The sequence below is a fragment of the Pseudonaja textilis genome, chromosome 1 (assembly GCF_049901715.1).
Source record: "Pseudonaja textilis isolate UNSWEBS1 chromosome 1, rPseTex1.2, whole genome shotgun sequence".
In the NCBI taxonomy this organism is placed as follows: domain Eukaryota; kingdom Metazoa; phylum Chordata; class Lepidosauria; order Squamata; family Elapidae; genus Pseudonaja; species Pseudonaja textilis.
In genome coordinates this window covers 322564362-322580604 of record NC_141990.1, presented here as the reverse complement: position 1 = coordinate 322580604, position 16243 = coordinate 322564362, and the positions used below count along the sequence as shown (strand labels likewise).

At 38.5% G+C, this 16243-nt stretch overlaps 1 protein-coding gene across 3 annotated transcripts in view; it reads left to right on the top strand.

The window, feature by feature from the left end:
- The window catches only part of MIER2 (MIER family member 2), an 80165-nt gene that overhangs the window by 14825 nt on the left and 49097 nt on the right, over positions 1 to 16243 (top strand). For all 3 annotated transcript variants that reach the window (XM_087922676.1, XM_087922677.1, XM_087922675.1), the window contains exons 2-3: positions 5414 to 5501; positions 12873 to 13036. In XM_087922676.1, coding sequence (XP_087778802.1) covers positions 5414 to 5501; positions 12873 to 13036 — 252 coding nt within the window. The remainder of the gene's footprint in view (positions 1 to 5413; positions 5502 to 12872; positions 13037 to 16243) is intronic.

The following is a 16243-nucleotide window of genomic DNA, read 5'->3' as shown; positions in this document are numbered from 1 at the left end:
AACAAAACATAAAAACATCAAGTCATCTTCCATATATATATATATACGTACAGTGTGCCGGTTGGTTTACAAATTGATTTCTGCTTTCATTTCGTAGTCTTCAATTACAACTACGTTGTATATAATCTCATATTTTCAACCAAATATTAAATACATTAATATTATTAATCATTTGACTATACTTTTATTCATTCATGTTTTACGAAATAATCATATTTTACTTAATTTGTTTTATGACAGTTCATATTATCATCCCAAATCTATCCTAGAATCATTTTGTAGATATAATAAGAAAAGAATACATCTTTATATATTTATAGTTTTCTAAAAGTCTACATATTTCATTACTATATTTTATTGTTTAACCATTGATAGAATAGATCCCAAATTTTATAAAATTGTTTATCCTCTTGTTCTCTAATTTCAAATGTCAATCTACTCATTTCAGCACATTCCAATATTTTCTTAATGATTTCCTCCTGTGATGGTGTTTTCTCATTTTTCCAGTTTTTAGCAAATACAATCCTATCTGCTGTTAATACATTTACAATCAGGTATTTCAAGTCTTTACTATATATTTCAGGTAAAATTCCCAATAAAAATATCTCTGGTTTCAAATCTATACGTTTTTTTGTCATTTTTTCCAACCACGTGTGGATTTTAGTCCAGTATTTTTTAGCGTCTGCACAAGTCCACCACATATGGTAATATGAGCCAGGTATCTGATGACATTTCCAACATTTTTCAGATTTATTCTTGAACATTCTTGCTATTCTTGTCAGGGAAAAATGCCACCTGTAAAACATCTTATACAAATTTTCTTTATACGCTGTTGACATTGTCATTTTATAATTTTGAGACCACAATTTTTGCCATTTCTCTAAATCAATCCCATATCCAAAATTCTTCCCCCAAGCAATCATAGTTTCTTTAACTTGTTCTTCTAGTTTAATTTCTAATAAATATCCATACAATTTTTTAATCACCTTTTCATCAGTACCTGTCAAAATCTTATCTAAGTCTGTTTATCATAGAAACCTTCTGTTTTAGAATCTTTATCATACCTTGAATGTATTTGTGTATATGAAAACCAGTTCATCATTATACCTTGTTCCTCTAGTTTTTGTATAGATTTAAGTTCACCCTTTTCATTCAATATTTCACCATATCTAACTGTTTGTTCCTTTTTGTATATTATAGGATAAGAAAATGCTTCAATAGTCGATAATCAGACTGGAATTTTCAAATAACATTGTCTTTTAATCTTCTCCCAGTTTAACCACAGAGACTCCCGTATATAATATTTTCTAAAATACCCCTGTGTTTTAGTTCCTTTATACCATAAAAAAGCATGCCACCCCAACAACAGATCATGTCCTTCTAATGTCAACAATCTAGTATTTCTTAATGTTATCCATTCCTTAACCCACATCAAATTTGTAGCTTGGTAATACAACTCCCAATTAGGCAAACCAAATCCTCCTCTTATTCTAGCATCTTGCAAAAGTTTTAACTTTATTCTCGCTTTCTTACCTTGCCATATATATTTCAACACAATTTTATTTAAATCTTCAAAGTAGTCTTTTCCAAGCCTAATTGGAATTGTTTGAAACAAATATAAAATTCTGGGTAATATATTCATCCTGATTGTTGATATTCTCCCTATTAATGACAGTTGTAAATTTTCCCATTTCGCCAAATCTAGCGCTATCTGCTGTTTAAGTTTGATATAATTATTCTGTTTTAGTGTACTGCATCTTGCTGTCAAGTATATCCCCAAGTACTTGAGCTTATTCGTGACCTGAATTTTCAATAGGTCTGCCAGTTCTTCCTTTTGTCTTGATAGCACATTCTTTATCAAGATCTTTGTCTAATCTTTATTTATTTTCAAACCAGCCACCTTTCCATATGTCTCTATCTTTTCTATCAATTTTGATGCTGTTTCTAGTGGGTCTTCTAAAATGAAAACCAGATCATCTGGGAATGCTTGCAACTTAAATTCTTTCTTTTTAATTTTCATCCCTTTTATATTCTTTTCATCTCTAATATTTCTATTTAGCACTTCCAAAGTTAACACAAACAACAGAGGTGATAGTGGGTACCCTTGTCTTGTTCCTTTTCTTATATCAATAGAGTCTGTCAGTTCTCCCTCTATCATTACCTTTGCCGTTTGCTAATGATATATAGCTTCTATTGCTTGAATAAATTTTCTAGCAAAGCCCATCTGTCCCAGCAGTAACAACATGAATCGCCAATTCACATTATCAAATGCCTTCTGTGCATCTAGAAATATCAGAGCCATTTGTTTTTCAGAATGTGCCTCGCAGTATTTCAAAGTGTCCAAGATTACTCTCATATTGTCTTTAATTTGTCTCTTTGGCAGAAATCCATTTTGATCAGGATGGATAAAATTATTTAAATATTTTTTAAGTCTTTCTGCCAATATTGAAGCAAAAATTTTATAATCTGCGTTTAGTAAGGAAATAGGTCTTGATTTGTAATGGATCGGTCTCCTCTTTTGGAACAAGTGTGATACAAGCTTCTGACCATGATTTAGGTATCCTCTTCTTTAACATAACTTCATTCATAACTTCTACCAATGGAAGGTTCAATGATTCTTGTAATGTTTTGTAAAATTCTGCCGGAAGCCCATCTGGGCTGGTGCCTTTCCATTGTTTTGCTTCTTGAGTGCTTCAGTTAACTCCATCATCCTTATATTGCTTTCTAACATAGTTTCAATCTCTTTAGGTATCTGGGGTAAATTAGCATTCTGTAAATGCTGTTTAACTTTTTCCTCATCAATATTCTCTTGTGTGTATAGTTTCCCATAATAGTCTCAAATGATTTCCTTCTTCTTTTTACTACCATACCAAACTTGGCCTTGGTCATCTATTAATTGCAATATTTTCCTTGATTCTTTCTCCTTTCTTAAATTTATATGCTAACCATCTACCTGGTTTATTTGCATCTTCAAAGTAGTTCTGTTTAGCACCTCTAATTTTCTGTGCTAATTCTTCTTTTTCTATTAGACCCATTTTGCAGTGATTAACAAATGGTTGTAAAATGGGTGGCAAAAATTGTTGTAAAATGGGGGCAAAGCTCACTTAACAAATGTCTCACTTAACAACAGAAATGTTGGGCTTAATTGTCATCAGACGAGGATGAGTATTCTGCCTTTATTATATTTAGATGTAACTCAAGGCGGCAATCCACCTTTCTCCTTCTATTTTCCCTGCAACAACAACCCTGTGAAGGGGGTTGAGCTGAGAAAGAGTAACTGGTCCAAATAAATACATTGCACCACAGTTCCTATCATCCCAGCTGCTGTATTGCTGGGAATGATGGTAGCTCTAGTTCCGTGATGGCGAACCTATGGCACGCGTGTCACAGGTGACACGCAGAGCCATTTGTGCAGGCACGCGAGCCCCAGGCAAACTTACCTGCACTGTGCATGCACGTGCTTCCCAGCTGATTTTTGGCCCGTTTGAGGCCTTTTTCGCCCTCCTGGGGGCTCGAGGGAAGCCTCTGCAGCCTTTGGAGGCCGAAAAACAGGTCTTCCAGAAATACCGGAAGTGCCAAAACTGGAACTGCTGAAACCAGAAGTGCCGAAATGGGCTCGTTTTTCAGCCTCCAAAGGCTGCAGAGGCTTCCCTCGAACCCCCAGGAGGTTGAAAATGGCCTCAATCGGGCCGAAAATCAGCTGGGAGGCACGCCCATGCACAGTGCAGGTAAGGGGGGGGTTGCATGCACGGGGGGGCGTTGCATTGTGGGTGCTGGCATGCACGTGCTTTCGGCACACCACAACAAAAAGGTTCACCATCACTGCTCTTGTTTAAACCATCCAGAGGCCATCAAATTTAGATGAATGCCATTGAAAAACAATAGTCCCTGAATAATACAGCTGGAAGGGACCTTGGAGATCTTCTAGTCTAACCCCCTGCTCAAGCAAGAGACCCTATACCAGTGGTGGCTAATCTTTTTGGGCTCCTGCGCCAAAAATTGCGCATGCGCGCGCACCTGCGCACACGCAAGCCAGCACCCAGAAGACAATACACACAGGCCCCCCATGTCCCCTGCGCATGCACATGTGATCTCCTCCCTCTTGCCGCCCCCTTACCTGCACTGCACCTCCCAGCTGATTTTCGGCCCATTTGAGGCCTCTCTCAGCCTCCCAGACGCTCAAGGGAAGCCTCTGCAGCCTTTGGAGGCCGAAAAATGGGACTGTTTGTTAGTTCCGGTATTTCTGGAAATACAGGAAGTGATGAAACAGGCCTGTTTTTCAGCCTCCAAAGGCTGCAGAGGCTTCCCTCGAGCCTCCGGGAGGCCCCAAAAGGCCTCAAACGGGCCGAAAATGAACTGGGAGGCACATGCATGCACAGTGCAGATAAGTTTGCCTGGAGCTCATGCGCCCGCACAAATGGCTCTGCGTGCCGTAGGTTCACCATCACGGCCTTATATCATTCCAGACATGTGGCTGTCCAGTCTCTTCTTAAAAACCTCCAGTGATGGAGCAGCCACAACTTCTGGAGGCAAACTGGTCCCCTGGTTATTTGTCCTCACCTCACAGTTTCTCTTTAATTCTAGGGTTGGCTCTCTCCTTGATTACTTTCCATCCATTGCTTCAGGTGCTTTGGAGAATAGGCGTACCCCCTTTTCTTTGTGGCAGCCCCTCAAATATGTACTGGAAGACTGCTATCATGTCATCCCTAATCAGTGGTGGGATTCAAAAAAATTGACTACCCGTTCTGTGGGCTTGACTTGGTGGGCGTGGCGTGGCGTGGCTTGGTAGGCGTGGTGTGGCTTGGTAGGCGTGGCAGGGGAAGGATACTGCAAAATCCCCATTCCTTCCCCACCCCACTGACCTGCTTTCCAGCTCCATTCTCCTGTGCAGGGCAACCAAAGGAGACCCAGCCGATCAGCTGGGCCTCGGGCGCCAGAGAATAGATTGGGGCGGGAGGGGGCAGTCAGAGGTGGTATTTGCCGGTTCTCCGAACAACTCCAAATTTCCGCTACCGGTTCTCCAGAACTGGTCAGAACCTGCTGAATATACCACCTCTGCCCCAAATCCTTCTTTTCATTAAACCAAACACATCCAATCCCTTCAACTGTTCTTTGTACATTTAAGCTTCCAGTCTCCTTTGTTGCTTTTTCCTGCACTCTTTTCTAGAGTCTCTGCATCTTTTTTATATTGTGGTGACCAAAACTGTGTGTTCCAAGTGTCGTCTTACTAAGGCTTTTTATAAAACAGTGCTAATACTTTACATGATCTTGAAGATGACGACTAGCACAACTGAGAAATTTAGTACAGCATAAGCTAGGAAACATTCACAGTTCTTTCGCAGAAAGGCAAAGTTTAAATCTACGTCGTATAAATATGAATTGTGAAATAACTCATTTTCTTTTTCCTTTCAAGGCCTCGGTTGGGAGGCAAAGCCCAAGGATCGTGCCTTACCCTGCACATAACCTATGTTCTGGGCGATCCAATCTTCATACCACGGCAGGTAAAGGGACCTTCCAGACATAAGACTGGACTTTTTGAATCATTGTTCTTCCTTAATTTTGAATTATGATTGTTCATTAATATTCCTCCTGATAACGAATGAATGAATGAATGAATGAATGAATGAATGAATGAATGAATGAATGAATGTTTTATTGGCCAAGTGTGCTTTATTGGCCATACTGCTTTGGTTCTTCATCTCTGCAACCAACTTGCTGCGAATCCATCAAAAAATACTGAAACACTATAGACCAAATCTACACCCAGTGAAATTACTGGTTTGTACCTTTAGAGCTAGCTGTAAATGTGGGCTGATTTACTTTGGAGCTGCCCAACCAGCTTTTATCTCCACCAAAAGTAAGAATTACAGGTAGTCCTCAACTTACGACCATGGTCGGGACCAGAATTTCCATTGCTGAGCATTGTGTTTGTTAAGTGAGTCACACCCGATTTTATGACTTTTTTTTGCCAGAGTTTTTTTTTTATTCTAGAAAAAACATTTATTTGACATACATTTAAAACAGACAAATCAATGTATATATATATATTTGTTTTCTTAAGTTTTCGTGGGTACTTACGTGTATGGCATTCAGCTTTGTTCGGGTATTTTCCCACGTCATGATAGTTGTGCTTTTAAAGTTGTAGCAACGTTTTGGCAGAATCTCATCTGCCATCATCAGGCTTCTGTATTGTATTCGTTTGTGAGTCAAGACTTTTACAGTGGTTTCAGTTTTAAATTTGGGGCTAGCCTACTGCTGTGCCAGAATGGTTTTTTCTTCATCCTGATTGGTTGGAAGAAAAAACCATTCTGGCACAGTAGTAGGCTAGCCCCAAATTTAAAACTGAAACCACTGTAAAAGTCTTGACTCACAGACGAACACAATACAGAAGCCTGATGATGGCAGATGAGATTCTGCCAAAACGTTGCTGCAACTTTAAAAGCACAACTATAATGACGTGGGAAAATACCCGAACAAAGCTGAATAACTAACACACACACATACACACACATATATATGGATCTTTGGTTATTCGGGTTTTCTCTCACGTAAGATTGGAAGTATCTAGGCAACGTTTCGATGAAGTCTCATTCATCATCTTCAGGCTTGTGTCTTCGGCTCTGTGTTTCTCAGAGTGAATGCACATACATATACGTAAACATATACATATACATATACATATATATATATGTGTGTGTTTTCTTAAGTTTTCGTGGGTACTTACATGTATGGCATTCAGCTTTGTTCGGGTATTTTCCCACGTCATTATAGTTGTGCTTTTAAAGTTGTAGCATAAAATTGTAGCAAATGTATATATGTATGTGTATATATATACACATACAAATATACATTTTACAGCATATATTGAGCATGGTTAATTTTTTTTTCTTTAACTTTATCATTGACATGATCTGCCTTGTTACAGTAACTCCTTTATTCTTTTAATGTTTTAATTTCTCTATATAGTTTATGAATAAATGCACGTCTTCTGTCATTTCCACAACTTATCCAAATATCAAATATTACCTTTTCTTTAACAACTCATACTAAATGTTCCATATTTCATAATAGTCACTATCTTGTTTATTTTTTTAACAATTTGGTTAGGCTATCCATCTCAGCACATTCATGTATTTTTCTAATTACCATATCCTCTGAAGGAATGGAAGACAGTTTCCAGTTTTGTGCGTAGGTTATTCTGGCCGCAGTTATGATGCGCAAAATTAAATATCGATATTTTTTCTCCATGTTTAAATCTATCATACTTAGCAGAAAGGTTTCGGGTTCAAGTTTTAAATTTTGTTTTGTTATATTTAAAATCCAATTTCTAATATTTCTCCAAAACTTCTGAGCACATGGACAAATCCACCACATGTGAAAATATGTTCCTTGTGCGTAGTTATATTTTCAACAGTTGGGTGGTAGTTTGGGGAACATCTTAGCCAGTCTCGCAGGAGGTAGGCGCCAGCGATGAACTATTTTATGTAAGTTTTCTTTATACGAGACTGACATGGTTAATTTGTAATTTGTTTGCCAGATGTGTTCCCACTTATCTAATTCAATACTATGACCCACGTTTTTAGCCCAAATTATCATAGATTCTGTTTCTTCTTTTAATTTGTAGTCCAAAAGATATTTATATGTTTTACTAATTGTTTTCTTTTCCTCCCCTAGCCATATTTTATCTAATTCTTGTGGGATCATATTAAAGCCAAATTGTTCTCTATCTTTTTTATAATGGGTTTGTATTTGTACAAAGGGCCACCATGCTATCTCCTTTCCTTGAATTTGTATTTGGTTCCTATTTTTAAGCTCTCCAGTATCATATAATAAATCTTTGTACTTGACAATATTTTCATAATCCAATACATTTGGATGTGTGACTGCTTCCAGTGTAGATAGCCACAATGGAACCTTTGAGTAGTGGTTTTCTTTAATCTTTCCCCAGATATTGAACAACACATTTCTTACATGGTGCCTTTGGAAATATGAATGTTGTTTAGATTTTTCCATCCCACATGAAGGCATGCCAGCCAAGTTGGAGATCAAAACCTTCTAATACTAATAGCCTTCTATTTTCTAATTTAACCCAATCCTTAAGCCAGTTTACTATAGCAGCATCATAATATAATTCAAAATCTGGAAGGCCAAATCCTCCTTTTTTCTTGGCATCCTGTAATAATTTATATTTCACTCTGGGTTTTTTCCTCTGCCATATAAATTTAAATATACATTTGTTTAATTCTACAAAAAAAGTTCTTTTCCAACTTGACTAGCACTGTCTGAAACAAGAACAACAGTTTTGGCAAAATATTCATTTTTACTATCGAAATACGTCCCAATAGCAATAACTGCAATTTGGCCCAGTTATTTAAATCTTTAACTATTTGCGTTATTAACTTATCATAGTTATCTTTTTTAATCAACAAACATCTAGCAGTCAACCAGATCCCTAAGTATTTTACTTTATTTACCACCTGCATACCTAATTCATCTGCTTTTTCTTCCTTCTGCTCCTTTGTACAGTTTTTTGTTAACACGTTTGTTTTTTCTTTGTTAATTTTTAACCCTGCCACCTTTCCATATTCTTCTGTTTCTCTTAGTAGTATAGGGCTTGCTTCTAAGGGTTCTTCTAATATAAATGCCATGTCATCGGCAAATGCCTGGAGTTTATATTCCTCTTTTTAAATTTTTAGTCCTCTAATCTCTTGTTTTTGCCTAATTTGTACTAAGTGAGTCTCTTCTGCCAATATATACAATCGAGGAGCTAGGGGGCAGCCTTGTCTTACTCCCTTATTTATCTTTTTGGTATCTGTATTTTCCCCATTTATTAATATTTTTGCGGTTTGCATGTTATAAATTGTCTTAATAAATCCTATAAAATTTTCACCAAATTTCATGCCTATCAGTTGCTTAATAAGGAAGTTCCAATTCAGGTTGTCAAATGCCTTCTGGGCATCTAAAAATATCAATGCCATTGTCTTGGTTGAGTATACTTCATAATATTCTAATATATCCATAATGGTTCTTGTATTTGTTTTTATTTGCCTATGGGGTAGGAAGCCATTCTGATCAGTGTGGATAATTCTACTTAATACTCTCTCTAATCTTTCCGCCAATATTGTAGCCATTATTTTGTAATCTACATTTAAAAGTGATATTGGTCTATAGTTTTGAATTTTTTGTGGGTCTGATTGTTCTTTATAAATAAGGGTAATATATGCTTCCAACCATGATTTAGGCATATTAGCATTCTCCAGGGCTTCATTGTACAAATCCACCAATATCTCGTCTATTGTTTCTTGGAATTCCTTATAGAATTCCGAAGGAATTCCATCTGGACCAGGGGTCTTATTTGCTTTTTGTGTTCCAATTGCCTTCCTAATTTCTTCTATAGATATTTTATTATTCAAATTTTGTTTCTCTTCATCAGTAATTTCGGGCAAGTTCTTTTCATTCAAATATTGATCAATAGATTCTTCTGGTATTTCTTCCTGTTTATACAATTTCATAAAAAAACTCCTTAGCAATTTTTTTCTTTTCTTGGATCTGCGTGCATAACTTCCCTTCCTGATCTTGGAGAGCTACGATCGTTCTCTTTTCTTGTTTTTTTTTTTAATTTTATGGGCTAACCACCTCCCCGGCTTATTTGCATTTTCAAAATAATTTTGTTTTGCTAATTTAATTTTTCGGGCCAAATCTTCCTGTACATTTAGATTTATCTTATGTTTTACCAAATCAATTTCTTTCTTAATGTTTGAATTGTTTGGGTCCTTTTGTCTACTTGTTTCCAAATCTTTCAGTTTCTCCCTCCATATGTTTTGTTGCTGTCTTTTTTCTTTATTCTTTTTAATACTGTAAGCAATAGTTAGACCTCTCACATAGGCTTTGGCCGTATCCCAAAGATTCTGTAGGGAGGTATGTTCTCTTTTGTTTATTTCAAAAAATACGTTCAATTCTTTTTTTATAATTTCAATATATTCTTTATCTCTTAATATGGTATTGTTAAATGTCCATCTTCCAATTTTTCTCGTTCCTTTCCATTTAATTTGAATGGGATTATGGTCAGCCCATCGATTTGGCAAAATCTCGATCCTTTCAGTATTCTCCATTAACCCAGGGTCCATCCATATCTGACCTATTCTGGACCAAGAGTGGTGGGGGTTCGAAAAAAAAGTATATTGTTTTTTATTTGGATTTAATCCTCTCCACACATCTTTCAAGTTAAGTTCTCTTACCATATTATTAAAAGACGAAGGGAGTATTCTCCTTTCCTTTTTGGCGGGAGAAGTTCTATAATCTTTATCTTTGTCTGGGACTGCATTATAGTCTCCTACAATGCATACATTAGCATACTCAAATTCTATTATCTTATGGTGAAGCCTATTATAAAAGTCTTTTTGGTTTGTATTCGGGGCTTATATCGTGACTAATAACATCTTTTTCTGATTTACATTTATTTTTATAAAGAGCATTCTTCCTTCTTCATCTTTGTATATTTGTTTATGTTGCAACCAATCCTTTACATATACTACAATACCCCCCCCTTTTTTTGTTTGCAAGTGCCGAGTACATTTAACCAAATTTATATTCTTTAAGAGGTCTGCTTGATTGTCTGGAATATGCACTTCTTGGATACAAGTTATGTCAGCGTTTTGTTTTTTGAGTTTCTCAAATATCTGTTTTCTTTTTGATGATAAATTTAAACCATTGATATTGACTGAAAATAAAGTGATTTCTCTATCAGTGTCACTGACTGTGTGAGGCATTTCTCGTTTCATTCTTTATTCTAGGCTCTCTTTTTCTTAGTCTGTTGCCTTCCCCTTCTTCTCTAAGATTTTGGGGTTCAGAGTTGTGAATCAGATTCTTTTTCTCCGGAGAGTTGTTCCTCTTGGTTTCTTGTATTTAGGTTGTCTCTACTTTCTTGTTCTTCCTCGGGTCCTAGGTGTTATTCACGAAATTTTTTGCCAGAGTTTTTAAGCATATCAGCTGCAGTTGTTAAGCGCATCACATGGCCATTAAGTGAATCCGGCTTACCCCACTGAGTTTGCTCATTGGAATCTAGCTGGGAAGGTTGCAAATTGCAATCATGTGTCCGTTGGGATGCTGCAGTGGTCATAGGTGTGAGGACCAGTCCTAAACTGTTGTAACTTTGAATGGTTGCTAAATGAATGGTTGTAAATTGAGGACTACCTGTTGATAGATGAATACCAAGTAAAACACAATCTTTGTTGGCCTGTCAGGATTCTGTCAGTTGCCCCCATTTAAATCATGAGTCTCGAGCCAAACTTCCAAAACTTCCAAAGGATTTATTGGGAGTTAACATGTCCGGCACTGCCTGGGTGTAGCCAACTCTGAGACACATCATTCACTGTCACCCTTGACCCTGGTTTTCCCCCCACCCCCTGGACGTATCATAATTAATATCCTCCAGTGGGACACATCCATAGCCAAGAGTCATCAATCATGCTCTCCAGTTAGAATTTTGCTTGGCAAAAACTTCAGTCACCTAATTACTATCTTTGAAAACATTTATGGAATGCAATTTTGGTTTTGCAAGCTGCCACACTGCTCCCCCCTCCCTTTTTGTTGGCTACTCTAAAAAGACCATAGAATTATTTTATGAGTTGACATGGCCTGCCAAATGTAGGTTTCCTGTCTGCCAGAGATGCATAATTTCCCTTACACCATCTTTGGTCGTCGCTTTCTGTATTTTATAAATTGTTGTGTTTAGCTTCATCCTCACGATTCTTCTACAGGTACTCTTCGACTAACAACTATTCCTTTAGTGACCATTCAAAGTTACAATGGCTCTGAACCAAAGGGACTTGTTGAGGTCCCTGTTAGGAGAATGAGTGCGCTCAGGGCAACGTAGTGAGAGTGATGTTGAATAACAATGACCAGCATACAGATACACTGAATAGTAAAATGTAGGTTTTACTTCCAGTAAACGGGTAAACAAAGTCCAACAAACAGTCCAAACCATACACGGTTAAAGCAGTTAGTATTCAGAGCAATCAGTCCAAGGATAATCCAAAAAGGAAGTCAAGTATCATAAACAAAGTTCAGTAAACGGAGTTTGCTAACAGTTGCAAGACTCACAGTAATCTGAGCAGAATGACGATCAGACAAAACGGCAATACAGGAAATACAAGAGAAAGAAACCAGGTTTCTGGTTCCATCTTATGGCCATTGGAGGAACCTCAGCCAATCACAATTACAGCATTCTCTTAAAGATACGACAGGCTTAACTGACTATCCTGGTTTATATATTTCCAACCCAACTTTTAGGTGACTATCACTCCTAACAAGACTTACAATATTTTCCACACAAAAAATGTCTTGGTCAGCAATGGAAATTTTGATCATAGATCGAAGTCTACCTGTATAATCTAGATCAGGGGTGTCAAACTCAAGGCCTGTGGGCCGGAACCGGCCTGCAGGGCTGCCCTGGAAACAGCGAAGGACCGGGCCGCGGTGCCTCTGCCAGTACAGCTGTCCCGAGCTCCATTTTTGCCGGGAGAGTGTTGCAGGAGGCCATCCCAGCCGAAAACAGAGCTCAGGAGTCCATTTTCACTGGCAGAGCACTTGGGCCACCACAGGTGCTCCCCGACACAAGTGATATCAACTGGCCATGCTCCCCCCTCCGCTCCCCCCCGTGGTCAAACACAACCCTGATGCGGCCCTCAATGAAATCGAGTTTGACACCCCGATCTAGATAGATTTCCGGTTTATTCAGTTTTATACCTTGAGGTAAGATGGGCGCCCTATAAATGTTATCGATAAGCAAATAAAATCCAGTTCTAAAGTGGCTAATGGTCGCCTTTTTTTCCCCTCCCCGCCTCCCATCCACCCCCCCCAAACCCGCACAGTGGTGTCTATGGGCTCAGCTGACCACCGATTCAACCTGGCTGAGATCCTGTCCCAGAACTACGGAGTACAGGAAAAGGCGGAGGAGGCCGACGAGGAACCAGACCACGCAGAAGAGAAAGCGAAGCCTTTGGAAGAGATAGAGAAGAGTTTCAATGCCGCCCAGGTAAGGGGCTTGGAGGCCTATCCCTGCGTCTCCTTTGCTTACCCAGAGAATGTCGGTGGAGATTCTCAGTCGCCAAGTCAGGGTTGTCCCAAAGGTGCTTTTTTCAAGAGGCATCTGGACTTGTTTTTCTGTGAAGACATTTCGCTTCTCATCCAAGAAGCTTCTTCAGCTCTGACTGGATGGTGGGGAAATGGAAGGATTTGTACTCCTTGCAGATAGCTGGTCATTTGCACACTATTAGAGAGACGTTGAGGCTACTTGGAGGTTTATCTGTATCCTCACGGTTACCTGAGTAGTACTCCTGATTCCTGTAGTCTGCAATTTTTTCCTCTGGAAATCCATTCCTACTCCCACCCCATTCAAAGGGTGTTTCATCCCAAATTGTATAGCTAAAAGTCTGTAGAGAGTCTCAGTCATCCAAGTCATGGTTGTCCCAAAGGTGTTTTTTTTTTCAGGAGGCAACTGGACTTTCTTGTTTGTTTGTTTTTCTTTTGAAAACGTTTTGCTTCTCATCCAAGAAGTTTCTTCAGCTCTGACTGGATGGCGGAGAATGGAGGGATTTATATTCCTTGCAGACCGCTGTGTCAATCCTGAAGCGAACCTGGCTGAAGCTATCTTATGCTGCTTCAAAGTTGCCATGAAGCTGAGGAAGAAGGGGAGGGGGGAAGTAGCCCAGCTAACAGTCAAAACAAAAAAAATTCCTGTGAGAACCAAGGTCATCATAACAGATAGCTGTTGAAGGAGGAGTGGAGCCTACCAGCTCCTCTTCATTGGACAATGTGACTGATGACACCTGGGAGGGGGTAATTTTTACTCTTAATTAGGTGAAAACTGTGGGAACTTTCAGGGTTAGCTCATTGACTGTACCAATATGTATCCAATAAACATGTTCTTAGAGGAATCTACCTGCCTCAGAGTCCTGCTTTCAATGGGTTATTACTTGGAACGCTGACAAGCTAGTCATTTGCACTCTTTTAGAGAGTTGTTGAGGCCACTTGGAACCTGGTTTGAAAGAGGGGTCAAAGAGGCCATTTATGTCAAAGTTGAACAGCCATCTCTCCCCAGAGGGGGAAGGATACCACATCATCTATCTCCAGTCTACAGAACTATCCTTTTAGCAGTTCGAAGAAGGCTCCACACTCATTTGCACCACCCCGTTGACCCTGAGGACACAGATAAACCTCCAGGTGGCCTCAATGACTCTCTAAAAAGAATGCAAATGACCAGCTGTGTCTGCAAGGAGTATACATCCTTCTATTCTCCTCCATCCAGTCAGAGCTGAAGAAGCTTCTTGGATAAGAAGTAAAATGTCTTCAAAAGAAAAAACAAGAAAGTCCAGTTGCCTCCTGAAAAAGAAAAACACCTTTGGGACAACCGTGACTTGGATGACTGAGAATCTCTACAGACTTTTAGCTATACAATTTGGGATGGACACCCTTTGAATGGGGTGGGAGTAGGAATGGATTTCCAGAGGAAAAAATTGCAGACTACAAAAACCAGGAGCAGTGTTGAGGTAATTCCCCATTAGGAGAATGAGCGCATACAGGGAGACATATATGAGAGAAGTGTTTGAATAATACACACGCAGCACACAGATACACCGTACAGTAAATGTAGGGTTTTACTTTCAATAAAGGTTTAAGCAAAATTCAAAATAAGCAGTCCATAGTCATTCACAGTCAGTTTTTCAATTCCAGTGTCAAAAACAGTTCAGTATCATACTTACATCAAATCCAAGAATATCAGTCAATTAGAAGAATGGAGGAACAGCAATACTCTCCAACAGAAGGAAACAGAGACTTACTCATATTCTCTTCTGAGACTAAGACTAAGACAGACCAGGTTTCTGGCTCCATCTTATGGCCGTTTGAGAAACCACACCCAATTACAGTTTTGCATTTTCTTAAAGATACAGTATTAAAATGCTTATCCTGGTTTATATATTTCTAACCCAAAGAGCTGTTAGGTGACTTACATTCCTAACAAGCACCACTCAGGAGACCCTGAGGACACAGATAAACCTCCAAGTGGCCTCAACGACTCTCTAAAAAGGATGCAAATGATCAGAATGAACAACGTCTGCAAGGAGTATAAATCCTTCCATTCCCCACCATCCAGTCAGAGCTGAGGAAGCTTCTTGGATGAGAAGCAAAATATCTTCAAAGAAAAAAAAGGAAAGTCCAGTTGTATCTTGAAAAAGCACCTTTGCGGCTTACCCAGGGAAGTCATCAATTTAAGTTTTTGAGTATGTTAAAAACTTGCGTATTCTTATACGGATAGACTTAACTGATTTATACAGATAAATAAACTGACCATAATTGAGCCTGGCAATTAAAATCGTCAGTCATGATGACTTTTTTTCAGTTTTTAAAATTTTACTAGTTTATTTATCAAAATATAAAATACAAAGGAAAATCAAAAGTAATGGAAAACTAGGGGAAAGAGAAAGGGAAGAAGAGAAGATATGGGGTAGGAAGGGGAAAAAAAGAAGCATTGACTTCCAACTCTTTTTAGCGCAGTAGAATATAATAACATTTACAACCTTTTTATATTTTTGCACAATCATATACAAGTAGTCTTCAACTTATGACCACAATAGAGCCCAAAAATTGTGTTGTTAAGTGAGACATTTGTTAAGTGAGTGTGGCCTCATTTTACAACCTTTTTGCCACAATTGTGAATTGAATCACTGCAGTTGATAAGTCAATAACTCCGTTGTAAAGTGAGACTGGCTTCCCCATTGACTTAGCTTGTCAGAAGGTCACAAAAGAGGATCACGTGACACACACACACACACACACCCGGACAGTGGAGCTGTCATAAATATGAGTCAGTTGCCGAGCGTCTGATCACATGATCATGGAGATGCTACCAAGGTTGTAACTATGGGAAAATGGTCATAAATCACTTTTTTTTCAGTCGCCATAACTTTGAATGGCCACTAAATGAACTGTTATAAGTCGAGGACTACCTGCATACTAGCCATTTCTACAATACCAAACCTATCTAACCAGCAAAACGAAAAAAAATCAGACGTTCATTTCTTTTTTTTCCCCATCCCACGAGCGCAAAACCCAGAAGCAATTTCCAGACAAAAATGAAATATATTATCTTCTTTGAATAAAGGAAGATTATGAAAGCAGCAGATCGTCACATGAGCGATCTGGTTTTATGACCTTATTTTGGCATTAGGCTGCAGTCATAAGG